This window comes from Puma concolor, chromosome A1, assembly GCF_028749965.1.
Source record: "Puma concolor isolate L17-30 chromosome A1, mPumCon1.1.hap2, whole genome shotgun sequence".
Taxonomy (NCBI): domain Eukaryota; kingdom Metazoa; phylum Chordata; class Mammalia; order Carnivora; family Felidae; genus Puma; species Puma concolor.
This window is the reverse complement of record NC_141667.1, coordinates 100,171,731-100,196,887: the sequence shown is the minus strand read 5'-3', so window position 1 is coordinate 100,196,887 and position 25,157 is coordinate 100,171,731. Positions and strand designations below refer to the sequence as shown.

Sequence of the window (25,157 nt, the reverse complement as noted above, 5' to 3'; positions counted from 1 at the left end):
GCCAAGGCTCTGCTTTCTCCAGAGATCTTGTTGTTTGTACTTAGTTAAGAGCTCCCGTCATCCCCATCTGATCTGAGTTCTAAACTGAGTAAAACTAGATGACCAAGGAAATAAGGTTTCAGAAGGTTGGTGTTTTTCTTTCATGGGTCTCTGATGCTCAGACCTGTCAATGCTCCATGTGTTTCCCAGGACTATGGCTCATGCCATCTTTTCTGCTATCAGAAGTCCTCCCAGAACCCTTAGAGCTCAGGGCATCAGAAAGACCAGGGCATCCTGAGACCAGCCCTTCCAGTGGCTCTCACTACAGAACCTGCAAATATTTGCTTTTCGTGTGTTAATTTCTCTCCTCCTCCAGCTTGTAAATTCAAAGAGGATGGGGCCTGTCTGCTCAAGGCAAGGTGGGCATCGTTACCCGTAAAGGACACCAGTCCCACCGGTGGTTAGACCTGTTGTATTGGCCACTTGATTGTGGTGTTGCCAGAAGTGAAATAGATAGGAAGCTTGCTATAGTCTTAGTTGGTCTGGATAAGCAGAAGAATTCTAGGTCAAGTGAATGAAAGCTTAACTTGAATCATAAAAGTCATGAGGCTCATGAGAGAGTCATGGCCCATCAGTGAATTCCCTGACTTGAGCCAGTTTACAGACCCAGAATGCCTCAAATAAAGGGGAGACGGTCTCTTCAGGACATTAGTATACTACTGAAACTATGCACTGTTAGTCTTTCACTCAGCCTTCCCCAAGAGACTTATGGCCTTTTGCCAGGGTTACACTGCTGAGGGGAAAGGAGATAATCAGACTTTGGGGGGAGGGGGCTTACTAGGCACTGGCTCTGAAGTGACACTAATTCCAGGAGATCCAAACTGTCACTGAGGCTCACCAGTCAGAGTAGGGGCTTATGGTGCTTGGGAGATCATGGAGCTGTAGCTCAGGTCCGTCTCAAAGCGGGACCCACGGTACCCACTGAATCCATCCTATGGTCATTTCCCAGTTCCAGAATGCATAATTGGAATAGACATCGTCACTGAAAGAATCTCCACATTGGTCTAGCACCTGTCCACCACTTCCACACACTAGGGATTGCAGAGGAGGAAGAGAATTTCTGGGTCATAGGCAGAGCCTTCATTTTGCAGATTTTGGTTCAGTGATGGAACCAGGAAGACACAGCTAGGACTGAAGTTACAACTTAGTCCTTTTGAACTAGCAACTCTGTACATAAGTAAACTGCATTTTGAATCCAAGGTCAAGATACCTTCATGTTGATTTTTTTGCAAATGCCACTGGTTGCCAGCTGCTCTGTCTTATTTCATTGCTGAAGCATCGACAGCACTGTGTTACATTCCTATCTCTGCAGATAAGGGAGACTGGGAAGGATTACTTCATTTAGCCTGAGGTCTACCTGAGTTTGTGGTTTCATTGCCTTTAAATGTGCTTTCCTCTTAATTTCCCACACCAAGTCATGAGTATATTTTGTTAGAAACATAAATATGTCCAGCTGCTGTATTTTGTTTGACTTTAAATATTTATTCGGTGCAAAGAATGATTTTCTAGCTGGAGACAACAGTGAGAATGAGGAATAGGGCATCACCAATTATTCATCTGTCTCTCACTTTCCTAAGTGAATCTCACACCAGGGAATAGACGCTTCCCTCTCCTCTTTTGTTACAGAAAATTAGGAAGAGAGGAAATGGAGTTGACACCACTGATTCATTTTCATTTGCCCCAGAATTAAATTATTTGTTTCCAGTCACTGTTAATTATGGGAATTGTAATGTTTCAAATGCTGGGCAACGTCAGAGTTGGGAGCTTCTCACCGAGGGCCTGGCATAAAGGTCAGGAGGAAAATATAACAGCAACAGAATCAAAATGAAATTTCTGTGTGTCCGTGTATCAGAGTGAACAAATAGCCATTACTCCTTCTGCAAATGGAGCCTCACAAATGCATACTTCAGAGCTACTTTCAATATCCCTCTATTAACTGCATTAGAACCAGAATACCTTCGCTTTGTAGAAATGATCCCCACTAACTGGAATTCTTCAGTGTTTTATACTGAGCATCTCATTTATTCCCACAACATTTTTAATAAGTAGGTTTGCAAAAATGTTATGCTTTTTTTTTTTAATTAGAAGCTAGTGGCACAGATAGATTAAGCAGCTTCCAAATGTTCACTAGATCCTCAGGTCTTCTGAGTTTTAGTCTCATTCTGAACTATATAAGGTTCTCCCCTTAAATTAGTCTTTCTCTTAAGATACATTTTATTTCCTTCTCATATTTGAAAAATGCAGACTCATTTCAAAATTTGCAAAACTCTTAAAATGTGTTTTATCAAATGCCTGTATGTGCTTGCCCTACAAGAGATGCTATGTTAAGCCCTTATAATATTGACTCCCTTAAACCTCCTGGTGACCCTATGAAGAAGATACCCTTTATTCTACCCATTTTCTAGATAGGGAAATTGAGGCACAGAGAGGTTAAATAACCGTCCAAGGTCACATAGCAAGTTAATGTAGTCGTACACAAGCAGTCTGGCTCCAGAATCCACGTTTATACCACCAGGCTGTGCTGTCTCGGATTCAATGAGAAGTATCTCTGATTTCATATGACACAGTGCCCAATACATGATAGACACTAAATAAACATTTTGAACAAGTCAATTCAGAAAGGTTTCTGACCCAGAGAATCAGTACGGAGAACTGTGCTACTGTGAAAGATGAGGCAACAGATTAAATTACTTTTGATCCAAAAGTAATCACACACCTGGATTGTGAACAGTAAGTCATTGTTTTCTTAGGCCTGTGTTGTCCAACGGGCAGCATGTAACTACCAAGCACTTGAAATGCAGCCAGATTGAGATGTGCTGTAAATGCAAAATGCATAACACTGGTTTCAAAGACTTAGCACATATAGAAGGGTGCAAATACCTCATTAATAATTCGTATATGGATTACATGTTAAAATGATAATATTTCAACATATATTGAGTTAAATGAATATATATTAAAACTAACTTCAGCTGATTGTTTTCCTCTTTGTCTTAATATCTTTTCTAGAAAATTTAAAGTTATATATGTGGCTCACATGATACTTCTTTCGGAAGGCACTATCTTAGACAATGGCTTATATGAGAATTTCCAACATAAAGGTTGACCTTTTGGACATTTATTTCCCAGTTGCTCTTTGGCAAAGGTTCTGTTGATCCCAAGAAAGATGTAACAGAGCAAAAGACCTTCCAGACTTACAATGTATAATTGTGAGAAATTAGCCATGTGTGCTCTTTTTTTCTTTAATTTTTTTTTTAACGTTTATTTATTTTTGAGACAGGGAGAGACAGAGCATGAACAGGGGAGGGTCAGAGAGAGGGACACAGAATCTGAAGCAGGCTCCAGGCTCTGAGCTGTCAGCACAGAGCCCAACGCGGGGCTAGAACTCACGGACCGCGAGATCATGACCTGAGCCGAAGTCAGCCGCTTAACCGACTGAGCCACCCAGGTGCCCCCCATATGTGCTCTTTAGAAAAGACTCTGTCAGCTCCTTGAGGGCAGGGACTTGTGTTCTTCACACCTGTACCTCCAGCAACCGTGATGTGCTTCGCCCAGAGTCTGGCTGGAGGGGTGGGGTGGAGGACAGGTAAAACGGTAGCTCGGGGAGAGGGTGAGTGGAGGAGTGGATGACTGGATGCACACAACACGTGACTAGAGAAGTCCACGTGTTTTGTCGTCACTTCTTACAGATCATCGTAGTGTTCGTCACCGCCTTTATTCATGACACTGTTTAGGTGGTCCTGGAATGCGTTCTTCCAGTTCTTTCCAGAACTAGATTAATTTTGTTTTTCAGGACAGCATTAGAATCCTGATCTACGTCTACCACCCCCCCCCCCCCCCCCCCGCCGGCATAGTATCTGTGCTGCTGTAGATGCTATAGGTTCGGGGTCTTAGGGTAGCAACCTGATTGCAAACGAGGGCTAAGAGAGTTGTACTGAAGCTGTTTTCTTAGAAACACATCTTTTATCCAAATTAGATATTTACATCTCAATATTTTTTAAAATAGTCAAGTTTTCTACCAGTTATTCTATCCATACTTTACATAATATTGAGAAAATAACAACTGCCCATATCAAAGAATATGAGTTTTTGTTTAAATCTGTGGCTTTGGAGAGTGGAAAACTAGAGGTACCCAAACCACACATCCTTTAGCACTGCCCCTGGGTGTGGGAGATCCCCATTCTTGATTTGATGACTGGTTCAGTTACCAGTAAGTGTTCTCCTGTTTCTATCTTGAGTACTCGTAATGAACAGGTGCTTTCTAATCGATGCAGCAATCTCATTTTCTGTGTGAACCCAGCCCATTCAGAAACGATTAGATCTGTATTCTTTTCTCTAAGCCTCTGTAGTAGTCTGTTTGCTTTCATGAAAAGGAAATCACTGAAAAGTCCTTCTTCAGGACTGCTGCTTTAATTGTTTATTTCTAGGTCCAATTCAATAAAGCATAATGAATTGGTTCTGAATTGCTGTGCAATTTGCCTGGCAGTTCAGTGTCGTTGATTTTCATTTTTTGTTGATTCTGAGTGAGGACTAAAAGGATATTTTCATGCAACTTTCTTGTAATTGTACAGACTACACCCAGTATAGACTTCACCATTCAGTATTCTTTCTATAAGCCCATAATACCCATCTTAGTAAAAGCTGTCAGAGTCAGCTCGGGTAGACTTCACCCTCTGCGTATTATCAGTTTGGAGCTTGTGACTTTACAGTGCATATTAAACTTCCTCCTGAATTCTGTCCTCACCTAATGCCCCATTTCCCAGTGGAAATGGAAGATGGAAGATTGAGGTGAAGGACCATTTGACAATCACATGGTGAAATAAGTTAGAATGAAATTATTCTTTGTTACATGCTTATTGGGGAATTAGAGCAGAACAGAATTACTCAATAGAATCCCTCCTCAGGACAAGAACTCATCAGACATTCCATAATTTTTCCTCTAAACTGTCATATTTCAAGCCATTTTAAATACAATTACTCTTTTTATCCATAGCCCCCCTCTTTTATTGCAAAACCTTGAACTCTTCCCTATCTTTGCCTCCGTAGCCAGCCTAAGCCAGTATGATGAGGTACAGGGACCAACATAATCTACCATAGCTGCCGTCTGAACTGGACTAGTATGAGGTAAGGCTGTGAAATTTGCAGCCTTAAGATCATCAGGCTTCTCAGTTTCTCAGTGAAGTTTGTGCAGACATTCATATTTGGCATTGTCTTTCATCCTGCTGTGCTAAACTGACTTAACTTATGTGTCTCATACTCCCGACAGAGGAGATATTTTGTCTGTAAAGCTGACACACCCTTTGCCGTATACAATATCCCGCTCATGAATTTGCCTTAGATTGTTGAGGAAAATAAATATGTTTCATGATATTCACAAGATGCCTGGTATTGAGTCACATGTGGACCTTTTGAGGGGGTGCGTGTGTATGTGTGTGTGTGTATGTGTGTGTGTGTACACTCACAGATGTGGGCACACATGCATGTAGAATGCGGTTGGAGAGTGGTCCCAACTTATTCTAGAATGTGTTTTAACACAGTTTTTTTTAGCTTCTTTATACTTCTTTTTTTTTTTAAGTTTTGAGTGTTTATTTTTGAGATAGAGAGAGACAGAGACAGAGCGCAAATGGGGGAAGGGCAGAGAGAGAGGGAGACACAGAATCCAAAGCAGGCTCCAGGCTCCAAGCTGTCAACACAGAGCCCCACGCGGGGCTAGAACCCAAGAACCATGAGATCATGACCCGAGCCAAAGTTGGATACCTAGCTGACTGAGCCACCCAGGTGCTCCAGTTTCTTTATATTTCTATAATTAAAGTTGTAAAAACCCAACATTAATTACTATTTCTTAAGAATAACTCCAACTCTGGGGCACCTGGGTGGCTCAGTCAGTTAAGCATCTGACTTCGGCTCAGGTCATGATCTCGTGGTCCGTGAGTTCGAGCCCCGCGTTGGGCTCTGTGCTGACAGCTCGGAGCCTGGAGCCTGTTTCGGAATCTCTGTCTCCCTCTCTCTCTGACCCTCTCCCGTTCATGCTCTGTCTCTCTCTGTCTCAAAAATAAATAAACATTAAAAAAAATTTAAAAAAAAAGAATAACTCCAACTCTGAAATTCCAAATATCAACTCTTTCAGCTGTGTCAATTCAATTTTGTTTTAATCTAGCTAATATTCCACCTATATAGAGTGTGGATTTCAATTATTATTCCCTCTAAGCCTCCTATTACCAAATACAATTAAGATTTGACCCTTTTTGACAGCTAATAAAATAGATTCAATATCTGATCCTGAGAAAAAGTCTTTATAAACCATCTTGATCTGATTGCTTCATTTATGTAAACATGCCATCAAATATGAATTTTGAGAAAACTTCAACAGTAGTTAATTGACCATTATATAATGAACAATAAAAAGGGGGCATCTGGGTGACTCAGTTGGTTGAACGTCTGACTCTTAATTTCAGCTCAGGTCATCATCTCACAGTTCGTGGGATTGAGCTATGGATCAGGCTCTGCACTGACAAGCACGGAGCATGCTTGGCATTCTCTCTGCCCCTCCCCTGCTCATGCTTACGTGCTCAAGTGTGCACATGCTCTCTGTCTCTCTCTCTCAAAAAAAAAAAAAAAAAAAAAGGTCTCCATGCTCACTGGATTTAGAAATGTATTGCACATCAGATAATGTAAAAGATAACCATTTCATGCCTTATCTTATGGATTTTTAGTATAAAACAAGTTATCATTTCATTAAATCCCCATTACAAGAGTTTCTCAACCTCAACACTATTAATATTTTGGAATGGATAATTCTTTGTTGTGAATAACTGGCTTGTGTATTTTAGGATTCTTAGCAGCATCCCTGGCCTCTACTTACTATATGCCAATAGCACCTCCTGAGTTGTGAACAACTAGAAATGTATCCAGACATTGCCGAATGTCTGTTGAGAGACTGGTGAACACAACCAACTGTATTTAACAGCAGCTGATACATGAGAATTTGAGAACTTCCATTTAAATATTTGTTATCTTCTCATGTATTCTCAGAAATTGTATCTTGATACAATAAAACAATTAAAGAAATACATTAGCCCCTCACACAAAATATTGAACTATTGATACAGAGTAATAATGAAAAATTTTCTTTCTTTTCTTTCTTTTTTTTTTTTTTACTTATAAAAAAGGAGGGGGACAGCTTTTTCTTATCCTTAACACTTCCAGGAACAAAATCATATTGTAAGACATGAACACTTGTGCTTTCTCTCTTACTTAAACTTGTATTGTTGTTGGTAATTCTAGCATTCTGCAGCCCTTTTCTGAAAGGTACCAAGGTATTTTAGAAGCTCCCAGAGTGCCCAAGAGGATTGCACAGTGTCTTATGCCCAGAGGTTCCAAGAGACTCTTTTCACCAGGGGACCTGGTCAAGAGGTGACCATGGAAATTCAGATATGCAGTAATTTCAGGAGCTCTGTGGGGACTTTATTGCTATCAGAACTTCCATCCTAGCACCCACGACTTCTCTTATGGTTGTACTGACCCAAAACATAAGATGTATCTTTTAATTCATGGGAGATGTTTAGGTCATCAGAACAAGTTTCTCCAGAAGGTTTGGAGTGGCACCTCCATCAGCAGAGAGGCTTCATGAAATACAGCTCTTCTAAGGAACACTTAGTGCATGTCCAGTGGGCCAGGTAATGGGGATTCAAAGATGAATGGAATATAGTCCTCACCTTCAGGGAACCTTCACTCTGATGTGAATAATGTTTAAGACCTCTGATGGAGTATGAAATACAAGTAATAGTTAACATTACCACATGCTCTAATGGGTTTTTTTTTCCGCTTAAAGAACATGATAGTAACAGGAGGAGTGATATTTTCCCTAAAATGGATGATCAGCCCACAGTAGGAAGTGTGAATGCTTGGATTGTTTTGTAGGTCTCTGAATCTGAAGAACTTTGCAAAGGATTTGAATAGACTCCCTCTCTCATTCTTCAGACTCATCTATCTATTGATATTAGAGTTCCTTGCAGTCTGCTTTGCATACAGATATTGAGAGACATCCATGCAAAAATAACCACCTTAAAAAGAGGCATTGAATCAAAAGCACCTGGATTGCTCATGTGCCCCTAAAAGTTGGTATTCTCTTATGCAACAGTAATTTGTTTAAAACTAACAGGCAAGTTTACTGTTTTCCACTTGCCATTTTAGTCACCCTGGAGTACATTTATCTTGGTTCAGAGTGGCCTGGCATATCTTAACATTCAGTTGTTCCTTCATGAAATGTGAGTTATAGCTCTTCCATATGGAATGTCCAGAATCCTGATGAAACATTAATTAGGATGTGAAAAGTCAATAAAAACTGAGACTCTTTATGCATTGCAAAGTGAAGGCATAGATTAGGGGCCTGGGACTTTATGGTGCAGAGAAACGGATCCTTCACATCAAATTTAAAAGGAGTAGTGTTAAGTGATTGATGACACGGCCATTTTATTTCCTACCGAAATTGTGTGTTATAATGAAACCACTTTAAATCTGTTCAGAAACTTCGTTGAATTTTTAAAATTCAGGGAAGGCTCCTTGAGAAAGTGATTGTTAAATCGAGTCTTCAAATAAGTAGTCCCCAAAAAGTAATACAGTCCAGGCAGGAGCAACAGCCTGTGGAAGGCAAGGAAGTAGGGGGGAAATCCAGCAACTTCTGGATACTTCAGAATACATTTCTTTTTTTGCATAGAAACATTCTTTTATTTATTCATTAATTTGTTTTTCATCCTTTTGATTTTTTTTAAATGAGAATGTTAATTATAAAAGTAGTGCATGCTCTTTTTTTTAAAAAAAAGTATTTCAGGTAATGAGGAAGTGTTTAAAATAGAAAGTGGAAGTCCACCAATCAACAACTTCCCTGCTTCCAGCATCAAATTTCTTTTTCATTTTTTTGATTTAAATTTTGGTTAGTTAACATACAGTGCAATATTGGTTTCAAGAGTAGAATTCAGTGATCCATCACTTACATATAACACCCAGTGCTCATCACAATAAATGCCTCCTTAGTTCCCATCACCCATCTAGCCCATCCCCCACCCACTTCCCTCCATCAACCCTCAGTTTGTTCTCTATCATTAAGAGTCTCCTGTGGTTTATTTCCCTGTCTTCTCTTCCCCCTCCTTCCCATGTGCTTATCTGTTTTGTTTCTTAAATTCTGCACGTGAGTGAAATCATGGTATTTTTCTTTCTCTGATGGACTTATTTCACTTAGCATAATACATTCTAGCTCCATCCATATCATAGCAATGGCAAGATTTCATTCTTTTTGATGTCTGAGTAATATTCCTTTGTAAATACATACCACCCTCGTCTTTATCCATCCATCAGTCGAAGGACATTCGGGCTCTGTCTATAGTTTGGCTATTGTTGACAATGCTGCTGTAAACACTGGGGTGCAGATTCAAATACCCCTTTGAATCTGTATTTTTGTATCCTTTGGGTAAATACATAATAGTACAATTGCTGGATCACAGGGTAGTTCTGTTTAAGCTAGTGATTTTTAAACCATTTGAATAAGAGTTCCCACTAAGAAACACATTGCAGCCCCTTATACACTTATATACATATATAATTATTTTATATATATCAATGTATATGTAGACACACACATATATATACGCATAAATGTATATACATTCTACATTATAAACATGTTCATAATGAAGGAAAAGTTTCATGAAATGATACTTATCCTTATTACTTGAGTTGCCCTGAACTATTTTCATCTCTACTGTAATTTTTAAATGTTAGTAGCTTATAGCTACTGAGTTAATTCTGTAGCCCACAGACTGAAAAGCACTGACCTGAGTGGTCTGCCCATATCTAACAGTAGATAACTTCCACGTCACTTTAAGCAGGGACAAATGCATGAAGCAGTGCCATATTTTGACCTACTGTTTGATGCAGAATGACACTATGAATCTTGCGATTTGTTTGGTACATCCAGTTTGCTACAGATAAGGCCTTTCTCTAAATTTCATTTGCTAAAGTCATTGCCAATACTTCTTTATCATATCAAAGGCTCTGAGGAGATCAGTTACTGCTAAATGGATAAATGCATCTTCTCTTCCTTGATGTGAAATGTCAATAGCAATTTACCTCACAGAAATCTGAACATAAAGGAATCAGCACATATTTTTAAAACTATATTGCTAAGTGTTTTCTCTACAATTTGTTTATATCTATTATTGTACATCATTTAAAAAATATTGATTTTAAGAATTCATAGGGGTGCCGCCTGGGTGGCTCAGTCGGTTGAGTGTCTGACTCTTGATTTCACCTCAGGTCATGATCCTCGGGTGGTGGGATCGAGCCCTGCATTAGGGTCCATGCTGAGCATTGCGCCTGCATGGGATTCTCTCTCTCTCTCTCTCTCTCTCTCTCTGCATCTCTCCCCTGCTTACATGCTCTCTCTTTCTAAAATAAAATAAAATAAAATAAATAAAATTAAATTAAATAAAATAAAAGAGTTAATATTACTGTTTAGAATGATAGTAATGTTATCCCATAACCCTACTTTCTGAGGCAGTGTTTTTAAAACTTAGGGGGTCAAGACCTATTTGAAACTCTGATGAGATTTATGGCCTATCTTCCTAGAATGAACAAAATATTTATTCCATATACACTCACTAGAGAACACTTAGCCTGAATGGAAGTCACTGCTCATGTCATCTCTCTAGAGCTCAGTCAGCATCTCTTATAATTGCCCCACTGGAAGGAAGCATTGTACTCCCTTCTATTAGTATTGAAACCAGCAGCACCTTATTTGATTCTACCAGTGCACCTACACGTGTACTCATGCGGCGGTGAAATCCATCTACTGGGTTCTACTGAAATCTGAAACCTACTGAGACCAGAACAGTCTAGGAAGCAACCCCATTGAGCCTGTGGCCATCAACACAGCAGCCTGATTGGGCTGCAGTACCAGCTGCCACAGTGTAGCAGTGAGCAAGTACAGTTACAGACAGCCTCCCAGAAGTGTTTGAAGCTCTTTCCAAAGTCACCACGTCATGGGTAGAACTTATCATAGTATCTCTTTTTTTAAAATGTGTTAATTAAAATACTCACTAGATTGTACCAAATGCTGTAATTCTGGCAAATATGTAGAACGTTCAACCCTGAGCAGAAAACCCGTCATAATCTTCAACAAGGGAAGCTCTAGAAACCACATGACTAGGGCACCACTGCCACCTTTTGGTGACATTACTTAATTGCAGGTTCTGGAGGGATAATAAACCTATATTAAACAGAGATTATAGTGTTAAAATGACAAAATGATAGAAAATATACATTGCTTGATATGCTGGGATAGAGAGAGAGCATGTGCTGTCAGAGCTTGCTTTGGTTCTGCACTTTGCATCTCACGTGGCTGTACTGGCTCTGATTTCTTGTATTTTCTGTACCTGTTGGCAGGATTGGAGGAGCCATTCCCACTGTGTTCTCCTACTTTGCTGAAGTGCTGGCCCGAGAGAAGCGGGGTGAGCATCTGAGCTGGCTCTGCATGTTCTGGATGATTGGTGGGATCTACGCCTCTGCCATGGCTTGGGCTATCATCCCGCATTACGGTAAGAGGCTGGCCTTACGTGGGCTGGGCAGGCACGTTATTTTACTTCAGACTCCATTCCATCCCTTCCCTCTCTTGTAGAGGCTGGTTTGAGGACAACACTGTCATAATCAAGTCTTTCCCTTTTGTGATACCTAGGATTTTTTCCCCCCCGTACAGAGTCCTGTATAAGGGAGGACTATGCATTTTGCTGCTTTTAAAGTAATCACTTTCATTTGCTTTCTATGTGCTATCAACTCTGGCGTCCCCACCCCAATGGACGTGTAAGGAGACACAGATCTCAATCAGCATATAAGGCAACATGACTTCGATTGTTTTGGGGACTGTGATATACATCAGGCACATACAACTACCTTCATTCGTCCCCTCTGGGTCCAGTCCAAAGCTTAGCCCCATGTTATCCCTGCCTCTTCTGGCAGCTCATAACTCAGATGAGAACAGGAAGAATCCTGTCTTCTTATGGACCCTCTGAGAATTTAAGATGTGATTCTCCTGTCTTTGCTGCCAGGATCCCCTCCTCAGTTTCTCCCTAAGCACTTCTTCCTACCACCTCTGAATACCTGAAGGCCTCATGTTTCTGAGCAGTGTTGTCCTGCTTGAAAGCCAGAAACTTCCAGTTGCTTCATCTACAAACAGTGAAATGCAGGGAGAGGTTCACAGAATCCAGGAATCAAATTCCATATATAAGGAAAAGAGGAAGGGAGGTGTTCTGGTTGTGTGTGTGTGTGTGTGTGTGTGTGTGTGTGTGTAAGAGAGAGCAAACAGGTTGAAGTTTGCAAAATATGAATACTGTATAAAATAAATGGCATGTGACTTCAAAAACTCACTCTTTTGTTCAACCTAAAATTGAATCGATCATCAGCTAAAAATTAGATTTCAGAAATTCACTTTTTGATCATTTTCTTTTTTTCTGCTTTTGTTTTAGAACAGAGCAATTTTTCATTATAAAGCATAGTTCTGTTAGGGAACAACCTTCTGTGAATTTGATTCATTGCTAAAATCAAAGACAAGATGTAGATTTTAGTATTAAAATGCATTGTAATTTATTTTAATATACTGCATTATAGAATTCAGGTTTGTCACACTCTTTATTTTAATAAACCTAAAAACTTACATGCAAATCAAAATTGTATATAATAATGACAGCAAAAACATAAAACCTTCCTACAAAAGCATGTCTGTAGTTCCCTGTCTTTGGACACGTAAGAACTGGAGGAAAAGAAATGTGGTCTTGGAGAAGTCTGGGGCCAGCTTGCTCCCTGCAGGCTCAACATCAACCATCCAACAGAGAAGGAAAAAAAAAGGAGGAGGAGGAGGAGGACGAGGAGGAGGAGGAGGACGAGGAGGAGGAGGAGGAGGAGGAGGAGGAGGAGGAGGAAGAAGAAGAAGAAGAAGAAGAAGAAGAAGAAGAAGAAAACAGAAAAAGAAAAAAAAAGAAAAGAAAAGAAAAAGAAAAAGAAAAAAAAATAAAAGGAAAAAAAGATGTAAGGAATTGGTTACTTGGCCAAAGAGAACTTTTCTTTGCCACACACTTAAGTTGGGTGTGGCCTGCCAAGCTCAAGTGATGAGTTTTCCTTTCTTACACTCTGGTTGCTTCTGGGCCAGAAATACCCTCATACAGGTAGTTACCCAGGTCCACCCAAAGGCTTGTTTTCTGCCACCATCCAAGGAATTCTAGGTGATTCTCCTTCTTTTGTCTGGGCCCTGAAGACCTCAGCCACCCCTAGAACTTGCCCCTGTAGGAAGACATCTAGCTCCCGCCCCACTCAGCTGGCTGTTTGGAAAGGAAAAGCCGCTTCACTGCCACATAAAGAATTGCTTCTTAGGAACTATGTGTAAGGAGATAAAAAGGAGATACAGAGCCTGTGCAGGGTCCAGCTTTACCCAACCTTGCTCCTTCAGGCTCTTTATGCATATGCAACCTTTGTACCAATTTTTAAAAGTGCCTCATCCAGGTGGACTTGGTTGCAACCCTACTGCTTGGCCTCTCCAGGTGCTCACGCAGAGAATTACTGCTGGTGATTTCACTCTGCAGTTGGGTTCCTTCCAAGGCCAGCCTTGCATCTCAGCTTCTGATGGCAGCACAGCTCCTTGACTCCTGGGTTTTTGGTGTCTCCTTCCTGGTCCCCTTCCCCATCGTATGGCAGAATTTCTCCTGGTGGCCTTTCTAAACTTGCAAGTCAGTAGGGCTTCTGTAGTTCCCATATTTCCACCAGACCTGGGCATGATTGCTTTTGTTTGTTTTTCCTCACTAGGTATTTAGTTCCTCAGACTCTTGCCTTTCACGCATCCCAACCCTTAAGCCATGGAGGGCTCCAGATTTTGCCTCCAGCCTTGCCAATCATCAGTTAGTGGCTACCCTACAGAAAATGGGCATAATCCCACCTTTATTTTTCTCAAGCACACATAAGGTATTCTTTTTTATAGCAAAAAAGGCTACCTAGTCCATACATAACTGGAAAGAGCTGAAGTGGTGAATCATAAACAATTGATAAAAAAATTACAAAAAAAAACCATAATCACAATACAACAAAATCAAATGTATCTGAGGCTGAAATTAATTTATATGTTAAAGGAACCTTGAGAAATAATGACCTGGTTAAGAAATCAGAAACAGAATATTAAAACCTTATGCCCATGCTTTATTGAAGGCTTTCCATGGCCAGAAATGTGGCAAAAACAATTATTGCAATCAAGCTGTCTATATATTAGAATCAACAGGGGAGATTTTTAAATATGCTTGCTGAGTTCATTGTTGCATGCCTGCAATTTGAAGATTTTTCATTATTTCAAAATAAAAGAACTTAGTTTTAAAAATTCTGTGCTCCTAGGGGATGATGATGTTTTGTATCTTGATGTGGGGGATGGTGTTTCAGGGGTATTCATTTATAAAAATGCATTAGGCTGGGTACTTAAGATTTGTGTACATCACTATATGGATGTTACAGTTTTTTTTTTTATAAAAACGCTTAACTAAAAGTTTACCTCTTCCCTAACCCCCTGAAAATACCCATGCTTGGGTCCTACGCCAGATCATTTGAATTCAGTTGTCTGGGCTGGGGACTCAGCGTGGGTGGTTTTCAAAGCCCCCAGGTGGTTCTCTGCAGTCACGTTTGAGATTCTGCAGCTCCCTGCCTCTCCCTGTGGATGATCTCGGAAGCCCCTGGGACTTCATCATGTATGTATAGGGAGGGCTGCACATGGGAGCAAAGAGAAGAGTGAGCCTGACCGGCATGGTTGACTTATTCAGCAGGTGTTTAGGTTTCCGTGTTGTTGGTTTCATCCAAGCTGAAGGCCTTTCCTATCCATGAGGCTTAGGATCACTTAAAAAGCAACTTTGACATCTTGATATGTCTTCTTATCAATGTCACATCTTTTTATTTTACTTCAAATAGACAAGGGGTGTTAAGGCATCTATTTCCCTTGCAGATTCTGAAAAAAATAAAAAGGTTTCTCTTTTCTCTGTGAAATTCTGCATTGCGTAAAATGATGTCGCAGCCCATAGGGAAATGAGAGCATGTGGGTCCTGCCCCTCCATCATCCTTCATTTAGGAGACCTCTGAGCACCACCACCTGTGTGCTGTAAGGAGTTTTCACCCAGCAGGGGAGGAATTTGGGAGCAAAATAACATGACTCAGAGCCAGATTCTGGCCCTTCTCACACCAGTAATAGGATTTGTGCTAGAGGGAAGGAGTCAAAACCTGGCGTCCACACTGCAAGTAATTCAAATAATAAACGATGGAGATAAGAAGGTGTCTGTGGTGTTGCCTTTCTGCTTTTTTTTTTTTTGGCACAGGGGGCGCTGCACAAAGCCCTGCACCTGATGCCAGGGGACTTGAACTCTGACTCCAGACAAGCTTCTTATGCAAAGCAGGACTTGACTGGATGGGAAAGGAAATCTGGAAGGATTCTTATGAAGTTAGACAACACCAGGAAGGGGGGTTGGACTGCTGCTAGGGCTGATGATTACCATGTGGGCTGTGGCCAGGGTTTGGTGATAGACAGAGGGATCCACCTAGTTTCTGTACTGGCATCGGATAATGATGGTGCTTGAACTTCACGTCACTGCTGGCAGGTTGAAGATTTCCCTGCAGACAGTCATCACCATCTGAAGTTTCCCAACATAAAATTACCTTGCCCACTCTGACAAGGCCCTGAGAAGGCAGAGTGCTTGGATGGCATCACCTTTCCTGCCGGCCACCTCCCCTGTGACCAGCTCCTTCCACTCAGTAGCTTCGGGGCTCTCCGTGAGAGAAAAAATAGCACAAGTATGAGATTTTTCCTTCAGCCTCCCCCCTCTCAGTAATCAGGACACCTAAGCATTTAATGGAAGCCTCAAGTGCCTTTGGGGAAAATCAGGCAGGTTGCTGAATCACAGCACTTTCCCTCTCAGGCTGAGAGCTCGCATTGAGGCCCGGGCTTTGGAGTTGCCATGGGATTGCAGTGCTGTCTGCTCCATTAAACCCTCTGTCATCTTTTTCTCTTTTAAATTTGCGTGCACATCAGATGAGGTTTGTCCCCTGCTGAGCCGCCTGACAGCATGCAGCAAGGACATTCAATTAGCTAAGTGGGAAGGCTCTCTGTTCAGCACAAAATGCCTCAGCTCTTAAAGCCTGGAGCACGTGGGCTGCACTCAGCACTGGAACAGCCCCATAGCCTCCGTCTCACCACCTTCCCTGCACACCCCCCAGAGCCAAGCTGGGGGCTCCGTAATGCCCAGGCCCACTCCTTCTCCCCACCCCCCCAGCCACAGTGAGATGTCTGGGCTTAAAAACACATATTCCTGACGTTCTGACTACCGAGGTGTCCCTACTTCCTTTAGTTAAGAGATATGTGAAGCGAATCCATTTCTTCTCCTTAACGATGAAACTGGGTGAAGGGGGCACAGTATAGTTGAATGGCTGCCTGCCTGAAGAAGGAAACAGGCAAGGGTATGTATGTTTCGTTCACAAGCGGAAAGGCACTGTGGCCAAGGGAAAGGTGGAGAGTGAGTGCTGATCTGGAGCCTCTCAGCTGTACTGCTTCTGGGTGTGAGCTTTGTCAAGTTGTTGAGTCTCTTCCCGCCCCATTTTCTGGTCAGCATCATGGTAGGGGTCAAGGTTGATGATCATGTTAGAACCCCATGTTAGAGCATGATTAGTGCTCAAAAAGTGGTAGCTCTGGGGCACCTGGGTGGCTCAGTCGGTTAAAAGTCTGACTCTTGGTTTTGGCTCAAGTCATGATCTCACGGTTCATGAGTTTGGGACCCACATTGGGCTCTGTGCTGACAGTGTGGAGTTTGCTTGGGATTCTCTCTCTCTCTCTCTCTCTCTCTCTCTCTCTCTCTCTCTCTCCCCCCCCCTCCGCTCCTCCCCCACCTTGCTCGCTCTCTCTCTGTCTCTCTTTCTCTCAAAATAAATAAATGAACATTGAAAGAAAGGTAGCTCTTATTGCTGTCAGGTTCATCTACATTGGATACCCAGACTCTGTCAACACATTCTGGCAAGAACTCAGAGCTACAAGAAAAGAGGGAGAGTGAGGTAATAAAGTATGTGAAACAAATAAACCTCACCTAGAGGGTGAGGAAATCAGAGGAGTCAGAGGAAAGAAAAAATAGGAAAAAAATTAAGATAGAATCAAGGAAAAAATAATACTGGAAAACCTACATTACCTGGAATCCAATGAATCCAAATCTTCCATTCATTCACTTGTTGGATGATTTAATATTTGAAGAACATATACTATACAAAGATCCACCTTAAAGCCTTGGGGCCACTCTCGCCAGGTAGGAAGAACAAGAGCCTGACTGTCCTAATTTTCTGGCATAAATGCCAGCCAGCCCTGTGGGTTACAGGGACTGCAGCAGACCCCAGCTCCACCTCGGTGGCAAGGTGTCCTGCACTCCGCTCACCGGCAGTCAGCAGAGTGGTTACCGGCATGGGGTTAGATATAAGACATGCCCTGGTTCCAAGCAGGCTGTGCCATTCTCTAGTTTTGTCACTTTTAGGACAGTTAGTTGGGCTGTCTGGTCCTCAGTTTCTTTATCTCTAAAGCAGGCATAATACCCCATAGTGTTGCTCTATTCAAGGACTATGTACAAAAAGTGGTTACCACACAGTGCCTGATGCACATGTTCATTAAATGGAAATGGGGCTTTTTTCTTCTTTTCCACAGGTGGGGCTAACGTTGAGGGAAGGGTATGAAGAAGGAACTAGAATAGTAAAAGGAGCTTGCTCCCCTTTGCTAACCGTAGTTTCTCACTCTGTGCTTATGATTTGAAGGCTGTAGAGGTGGATAAGAAGGGGAAGTGTACAGGGACAGAGCTTGAGAGGCATGCCAAGTATTCTGCACCCACTCCAGGGTGGCAGGGGAGGGCTACAGTGACAGCTGGGTCCCACTTTCCAGCCCAACCAGAACAGGTAGGTGCCAAATGGCCCCAAGCCCTGCTGCCTACCTTTGCCGAACTTCACCGAATGTCACGGGGCTAAAGATTTTATGCTCAAATGTGTGAGTAGGACATGTAGGAGGAATCAACTTGGTACGTCAATGGATACCAGTAGCATTTCTTAATTTGTCCAATTTAGAATCCATCTGATCTTTGATTTCAACAAAATGACCTTTGAGCTTGGATTTCCTTCACTCTGTGGCTCAGTTTTCCCTATGCATTAGAGGCATACATCAACCCCCATAATAATAAAGTCTTTATTTAAGAGCTTAAGAAATGGACATGAGGCAGTCTCATAGTTTAAGCATATGACTATGTTCTTAGTGAGTATGTTTCATTGCTTATGGGTTTCAGAAGCCTTCTTAGACATAGCCACAGGCTCTCCCGTCCTCAGCCCTCCTGTCTTTCTCCTCATGCTCAGTGCATCACCTGGAGAAACATGTTTGTCAGGTAGGGCTAGCTCCCCCACCTGCCACCCACCCCAGCCCCTGCTGCAGATCCAAAAGATATGTCTCCATCTTTGAGTAATGGAGAATTCTGCACAGTCTCACTCTGCCCTTTGAGGTATGCGTGGTGAACTCACAGGAGCCACCTCTTCTGTTGTGCATTAAGCCAGTTACCATGGTGCTCAGGTCTTCATGCTTCCATTCAAGCTCCTTAGAAAGGGAAGGGACAGCAGTCACTTGTTGAGAGCCTTCTATGTCCCAGACATTATGCCAGGCACATTGATCTTACGCACAGAGTCTTAGAGAAATGGGCTTTAAACCTATGACGGTTTTCCTGCTCATGTGTTGGCGTGAAGAACCGTGGGGGTGCATCCTGCTGAGGCTGCTGGCTGAAGACTCAGGCAGTCAGGTGAAACCTGAAGAATGTTCCTCTCAGAATGATGCTTTTAAACGTAGAAAATGAAGTAAGTAGGATTGTAAATGAAACCAATTTTTATCAAAATGTATTAGCATATTAAGTAACAACACCTGGTATCAGGTCTAATAGCTACCATAATTTTTAAGTAGATATGCACATAGAAGCCAGAAGTCAACTCATTCTTTCTCTTGAATCCTAGGAAACCATTGGACTATGGGTTCTCCCAGAATCCCACATTCCATTCTTTACCACCTATGTTAGTTAAGATTAGGATTGACTGGAGGGGGAAGAAAGATGAGGATTGACTGGATATAAAAGAAAGAAAAAAAAACACAGAGGTACCTGGGTGGCTCAGTCAGTTAAGTGTCCAACTTTGGCTCAGGTCATGATCTCGCAGTTGGTGAGTTCGAGCCCCGCATTGGGCTCTGTGCTGACAGCTTAGAGCCTGGAGCCTGCTAGGGATTCTGTGTCTCCCTCTCTCTCTACCCCTCCCACGCTTGCGCTCTGTCTCTCTCTCAAAAATAAATAAACATTAAAAAAATTTTTTTTAAGAAAAAACAAATTAACACAGGCATGAACAAGATGTAAGCTTGTTTTGTACTAAAAGAAGACCGGATTGGAGCTGTCCAGTGCTGGGATGGTAGTTGCATCCATCAAAGGCCCAATTCCTCTTATCTCAAAATTCCCTTTATCTGCCAGTCTTAGCACATTCCGACTAGTAGGTCCACATTCTAGGCAGCACAAATCAGGAAGGATCTATAGGCTATACCTGTGCTACCATTAAAAATCTCCCTGGGTCAGGGGCACCTGTGTGGCTTAGTTGGTTAAGTGTCCAACTCTTGATCTCAGCCCAGGTCTTGATCTCAGAGTCATGAGTTCACACCCCTCATTGTGTTCTGCACTGGTTGTGAAGCCTACTTTACAAAAAAATTCTCCCTGGAAGTCCCACACAAATCCACTTAAATCTCATTAGCCAGAACTTCAGCATGTGACCATTCCTAGCTGCAAGGGAGTCTTGGAAATGTATAGTAGTCTTCTGTACCAAGCAGCAGAGAGAACACAGATCAGATAGAGTGGATTTGGGGAGACAACTAGCCATCTCTGCTGTACCATTTCATTCTTTCTCTGGAAAATCCTTTAGAAATATCCATGTGGTTCATAATCTAAAATTTTTGTATGGCCCTTCTGTATTGGTTTTTAGATGCAAATAATGGAAAGCAACTCTGGCTAACTTAACCAGAACAGGAATTTATTAGAAGGCTATTGAGTAGCTCACAGAATGGTCAGGAAGGCTAGAGCACCAGGCTCAGGAAATGGCAGGAGCCAAGAGTATTGTTCCTTAGATGGCTGACATGGTCAGTCAACAAACTCAAAATTTTAGCACCCAGACCCAAAAACCCCAGCTAATTTCTAAGAGAAATTAGCTCAAAGTACACAGCTTCAGTTTCCACTGCACCAAGGAGCTTTGATAGCTGTTTAATTGTTTTTCAAAGATCATGGAGATTTCTATGCAAGATAGAATCCTCAGGGGCACCACCTGCTGTTAGAAAGTCATGACTATCAAAAAGTGACATTATAGACAAGGTATCTTAAGGCCCTAATTCAGTTAAGGCACTTAGCATACAATCATGTGTGCCAGAGAGGAGAATCTGCGTCCATATGAGGGTGGGTACAATTTGGGCTAGTGTGGCCTTTATATGTTGGTTACAAGAAAATTAGGTACAAAACTGGAGAGAGCCCTACCCAATGTGAATCCTCTGAGGTATTTTAGCAGACCAGACATCTTCATCCTCAGATTACAGTTGACTAAACCTCTGGGTCCTTCCCAAAGCAAATGTGAATCCCAGCCTAATCACTGGACTAGATCTTCCATGAATCCTGGAGTACTTGATCTCCAGTAGAGATAAAAGCACCTATATCTATAATAAATAAAACCAGAAAAGTTGGTTTCACTTACTATAGGTATGGATAACCTACTCCAAGAGCTGTTGACTTTAAGGTGTGCCTTGAGAACAAACAGTGGAAACACTTGCTAGTATAAAAAATGTATGTCACAAATGAATGGCAATACCAGATTCTGGTGAGCATGTAGAGACACTACATGTTTCATGCGTTGCTGGTGGGAACGCAAAATAGTGCAGCCTCTCTTGAATATAGTTGGGCAGTTTCTTAACAACAACAACAACAACAACAACACTTAAACACACCTAACATATGACCCACAATTGCACTCCTAGGCATTTACCCCAGAGAAATGAGCATTTATATCCACACAAAAACTTATATATAATTGCTCATAACACGTTTTTTTTTTGGCAATAGCTCCAAACCAGAACAACCAAAATGTCCTAGATTACCACAGAATGCTGCTATTCAGCAACAAAAGGAACTTGATACAAGAGCTTGAATAGGGCTCAGGGGCATTTTGCTGAGTTAAAAATTAGCTAACCTCAAAAGGTATACGTACATAATGTTCTGGAAATGACAAATATCAAACTGGAGAAAAAGTTAATGGTGAGATGGGGAGCAGGGGTGATTACATAGGGTAGCCCCTGCGGGATCTTTGAGTTGATGGAATAGTGTTTGTCTTGATTGTGGAGGCGGTTATATAAATCCACACGTATGACAAAATGACATAGAACTACACACACACATGATCCCGCTGTCAGTTTCCTGCTTTTGATATTATCCTATAGTTATGTGAGTTCTAAGCATTGAGGGAAATTGGGTGAAGAGTACACGGGATCTCTCTGTATTATCTTGCAAGTTTCTGTAACCACACTTACTTCAAAAGAAAAAAGAAAAACAAAATTAGTAATGCTTTTTTTTTGAAAGGTGTTTATATATGTCATCTTATTTATTACAATAATTTTAGGAACAAAAGCAACAGTGTCATTCCCATATGTTGAATGGTGAACCTGCTGCATAGAAAGTTTCTCATCTCCCAAAGTGACAAAGAAAATGGAATATTAGAAATTAGAACCAGTCTTCTGATTCTCTCTTCTTCAAAATGTCCTCCAGACACAACAAAGCTAAGAAATGTGCTCAAAGAGCAGAGGGTTGTTTGGAAGTCTTCTGATGGTCTCTACAGTGTGCGTATGCAGTCTACCCCTCACCTATCTGGATAATGCTGTCATAACCCCTTGGCAAGCTTTGAAAGAACTATGCCTCCAGCCTTTGCCATAAGAAAAACCATTTGCACTCAGAATTCAGTCATCTAAAAACTACCTTACCAAAAATGTCATAAAAGACAGAAGAGGTTGTGCATCATGTGTCTCATAATCCACAACTTCATCAGTCTTTATCTGATATTTGTGTTTCTTTCAAAGACTGCATTAAGTCTTCTCTCTCCCCCTCCCCCACAGCATGCGACTTCAATGGCTTGTCTCCTTCCTCCAGGAATCCAACTGCCTTGCCCACCCCGTTTTCCTTGCCAAAATGTATTTTCTCACAGTTCTCAAGGTTGGGAAGTCCGAGATCAAGGTGGCAGCTGGTTTGGTTTCTGGCTGAGGGCTCTCTTCCTGGCCATCTTGTTGTGTCATCAATGTGGCAGAGAGACAGAGATTTCTTTTTTCTTGTGTTCGATTGGAGATGAACCCTTATTACCTCAGTTACTTTCTAGAAACCTTTTCTCCAGGTATGGTCACATTGGGCATTAGTGCTTTAATATATGAATTTGGGGACACAGTTCATTTCATAGCACCATCCACTGTGGTTTTAGCAAACAGAGGACCTTCCAATCATCAGAAAAATATCCTTACCCACTTACCCTTTGAAGGCCTTGAAAGTTATGAATTTCCTCTAGAGTTTTTCTTGTTAGATACCTATTAGAAATTTAACTCTGCAACACTGATCTCTTTTCTCTCTTAAATAAGATCTTATAATATCCTTATGGTTTCATAAGAACTCCCCATCTCATTTCCCTAAACATTTGAATGTTCTGAACTAGAGAAAATGCATGTGCGTGTGTATTTCCTTTAAAAGAACCATTCCAAAAATACCCTTGCTGGGCTGAATTCATCATTAACCTAATTAGATCCTTTATCCAAGACTCACAATTAACACCATTACCAAGTCTTGGTAACTAATTGCAGTGCTTCTAAATTAACTTTCACCTGGAAGGACATAAAATGAACCTTGTTTGAGCATGTGACCATTTCCTGGATTTCCATCAATAATAATGAACTGGCATAGAGGGCAAGAGATATTTACAGTGTTGTGGAGAGAAGGAGAAGGCTTCCCTGATATCTTAGGGTACAAGCTACAGAACCTGGACATAACTTATCTTCGTATGCATAGCAAGGTCCCCAAAAGGTATGTTCCCTCCCCTTGCCCAGATGGTTAAGATGAAAGGGTGTAGAGCTGCCCATCTGTTTTTTATAGGTGCAATATTCTTTCATTTGTAAGAAGTAAACCAAACTTTAATCTTCACATCAGAGGCATTCGTGCTGAATGACCTGGAAGTTCCTATTCTCTTATGGGCTGACTTAGTATCTACATTTTATATAGCTGTCTCTGTCAAACTTGAGCTTACATATGGTCTGAGTTGCTTTTAGAGGGTCCCAAGACAATCCCTGTTAAAGACCCATGGTGTGGCATCTGTGGTCATTCAGCACAACTGGACCACACTTAGGATACCTATATAATTCCATTAGATGCACAATTAATGCCTAGAATGGAGACTTAGAAGCATAGATGGTTAAATAAGACAGAGTTTGGGGTTGAAAGCATAATGGGGGGAATCTAATTATGCAACTGAGTGATTCTTTTTTTTTTTTTAATTTTTTTTTTCAACGTTTATTTATTTTTGGGACAGAGAGAGACAGAGCATGAACGGGGGAGGGGCAGAGAGAGAGGAAGACACAGAATCGGAAACAGGCTCCAGGCTCTGAGCCATCAGCCCAGGCCTGATGCGGGGCTCGAACTCACGGACCGCGAGATTGTGACCTGGCTGAAGTCGGACGCTTAACCGACTGCACCACCCAGGCGCCCCAACAACTGAGTGATTCTTAAAGGGTTCCTTGTCAGGTTTGGAAGGTGCTGCTTCTTTAGGAAGTGTCTGGTCTTTTATGTAACACTGGAACATATCTGCACCTGAGGACCAATTGAATTATATTGTCCACTATTCTTCCTTCTCGTGCTCACTCTTCAGTGAGCTCTTTGGCTGTGCTGCCCCTCACAGTGTGTAATGTAGAAGACAAACAGCGGTCATGAGGCTGGGGCAGGACACCCACAAAGAGGTTGGAAAACAGCCTGAGAACTGTGTGCCAGGAGATGGCAGTGGCCAAGCTCTAAATTTGGCAAAATTAAAGGAGGCAAAGTATGGCAACAGAAAACACCGTGGGCCAGAGCAGAGTGAGCTGGTTACCATAGATCTGCATCAAATGAACTGTCCTGCTGACAAGAAGATGCTCTAGCGTGTTGTGTGATTCAGTCATAGTGAAGAGATGAGCTGTCTCAGCCATTTGCACATTCCCTCACCCAGTCTTCTAAACAACTGGAAGCATATCTTCATGAGGTGACTGGCTGGCAAGGGTTGGGAAATTGGTTGAAGGTCATGGAACCAAAATATTTTTTCCTGTCTAAGTCTAAATTATCCCACAACGAAGTGGATCCTAGGATGTTGCCCTCATTACTGTTAAACTAATAGTTATTGGGCATTCATTTAAATTATTTGATGAGGTGTACCACTATACTTTGGATGTGGCAACATTTTTGCAGGGCATCTACTCTGACTGGCCCTTAGCTTCTAGGCTAAGGTGGGAATATAAAGAAACATCTGGTTTGGGGTAACAATGAAGACCCCCCAAATCAAGTGTGGCTTCTCATCGTTCTTGCTTCAGCCTACAGGTTCAAAGTGCCCCTTTCTGAAATACTGTGGCGGATTTGGCAGTTCAGCCTTGCTAGGGCCACTTTGAATTCCAACTGTTCTTTAACATACAAATGTTACAAGTTAGTTGGAGGGAACACACCAGCCCCATGGGTTAGGCAGAGGGTTGGGGAAAACTCAGGCAAGAAGGGAGGCTGAGTCATGAAAAGTCAGAGTCCTGGTTTCATTTGACTTAACAGTTCAAGACTGAGGTGGCCAATAGTGACCAGGCAGGTAATGTGAATGGATGAAACAGACAACAGAGGAAACTGAGGCAAATGAGAGCGTCCATGCTGTCTGTAAAGGCTGGCAGCCGTTCAGCTGCAACAGATGTAGCCATGTAACTACTGAGGCCAGATCTGACTGACCAG

At 41.8% G+C, this 25,157-nt stretch overlaps 1 protein-coding gene and 1 non-coding gene across 2 annotated transcripts in view; both read left to right on the top strand.

Moving 5' to 3' along the window:
- Nucleotides 1-25,157, top strand: part of SV2C (synaptic vesicle glycoprotein 2C) — a 226,987-nt gene that overhangs the window by 110,576 nt on the left and 91,254 nt on the right. The window contains exon 4 of the mRNA XM_086698553.1: nucleotides 11,479-11,630. Coding sequence (XP_086554679.1) covers nucleotides 11,479-11,630 — 152 coding nt within the window. The remainder of the gene's footprint in view (nucleotides 1-11,478; nucleotides 11,631-25,157) is intronic.
- On the top strand, nucleotides 12,789-12,919 carry LOC112861894 (small nucleolar RNA SNORA38). The gene has a single exon (XR_003223768.1). It is a non-coding gene; the product is annotated as a small nucleolar RNA SNORA38 (small nucleolar RNA).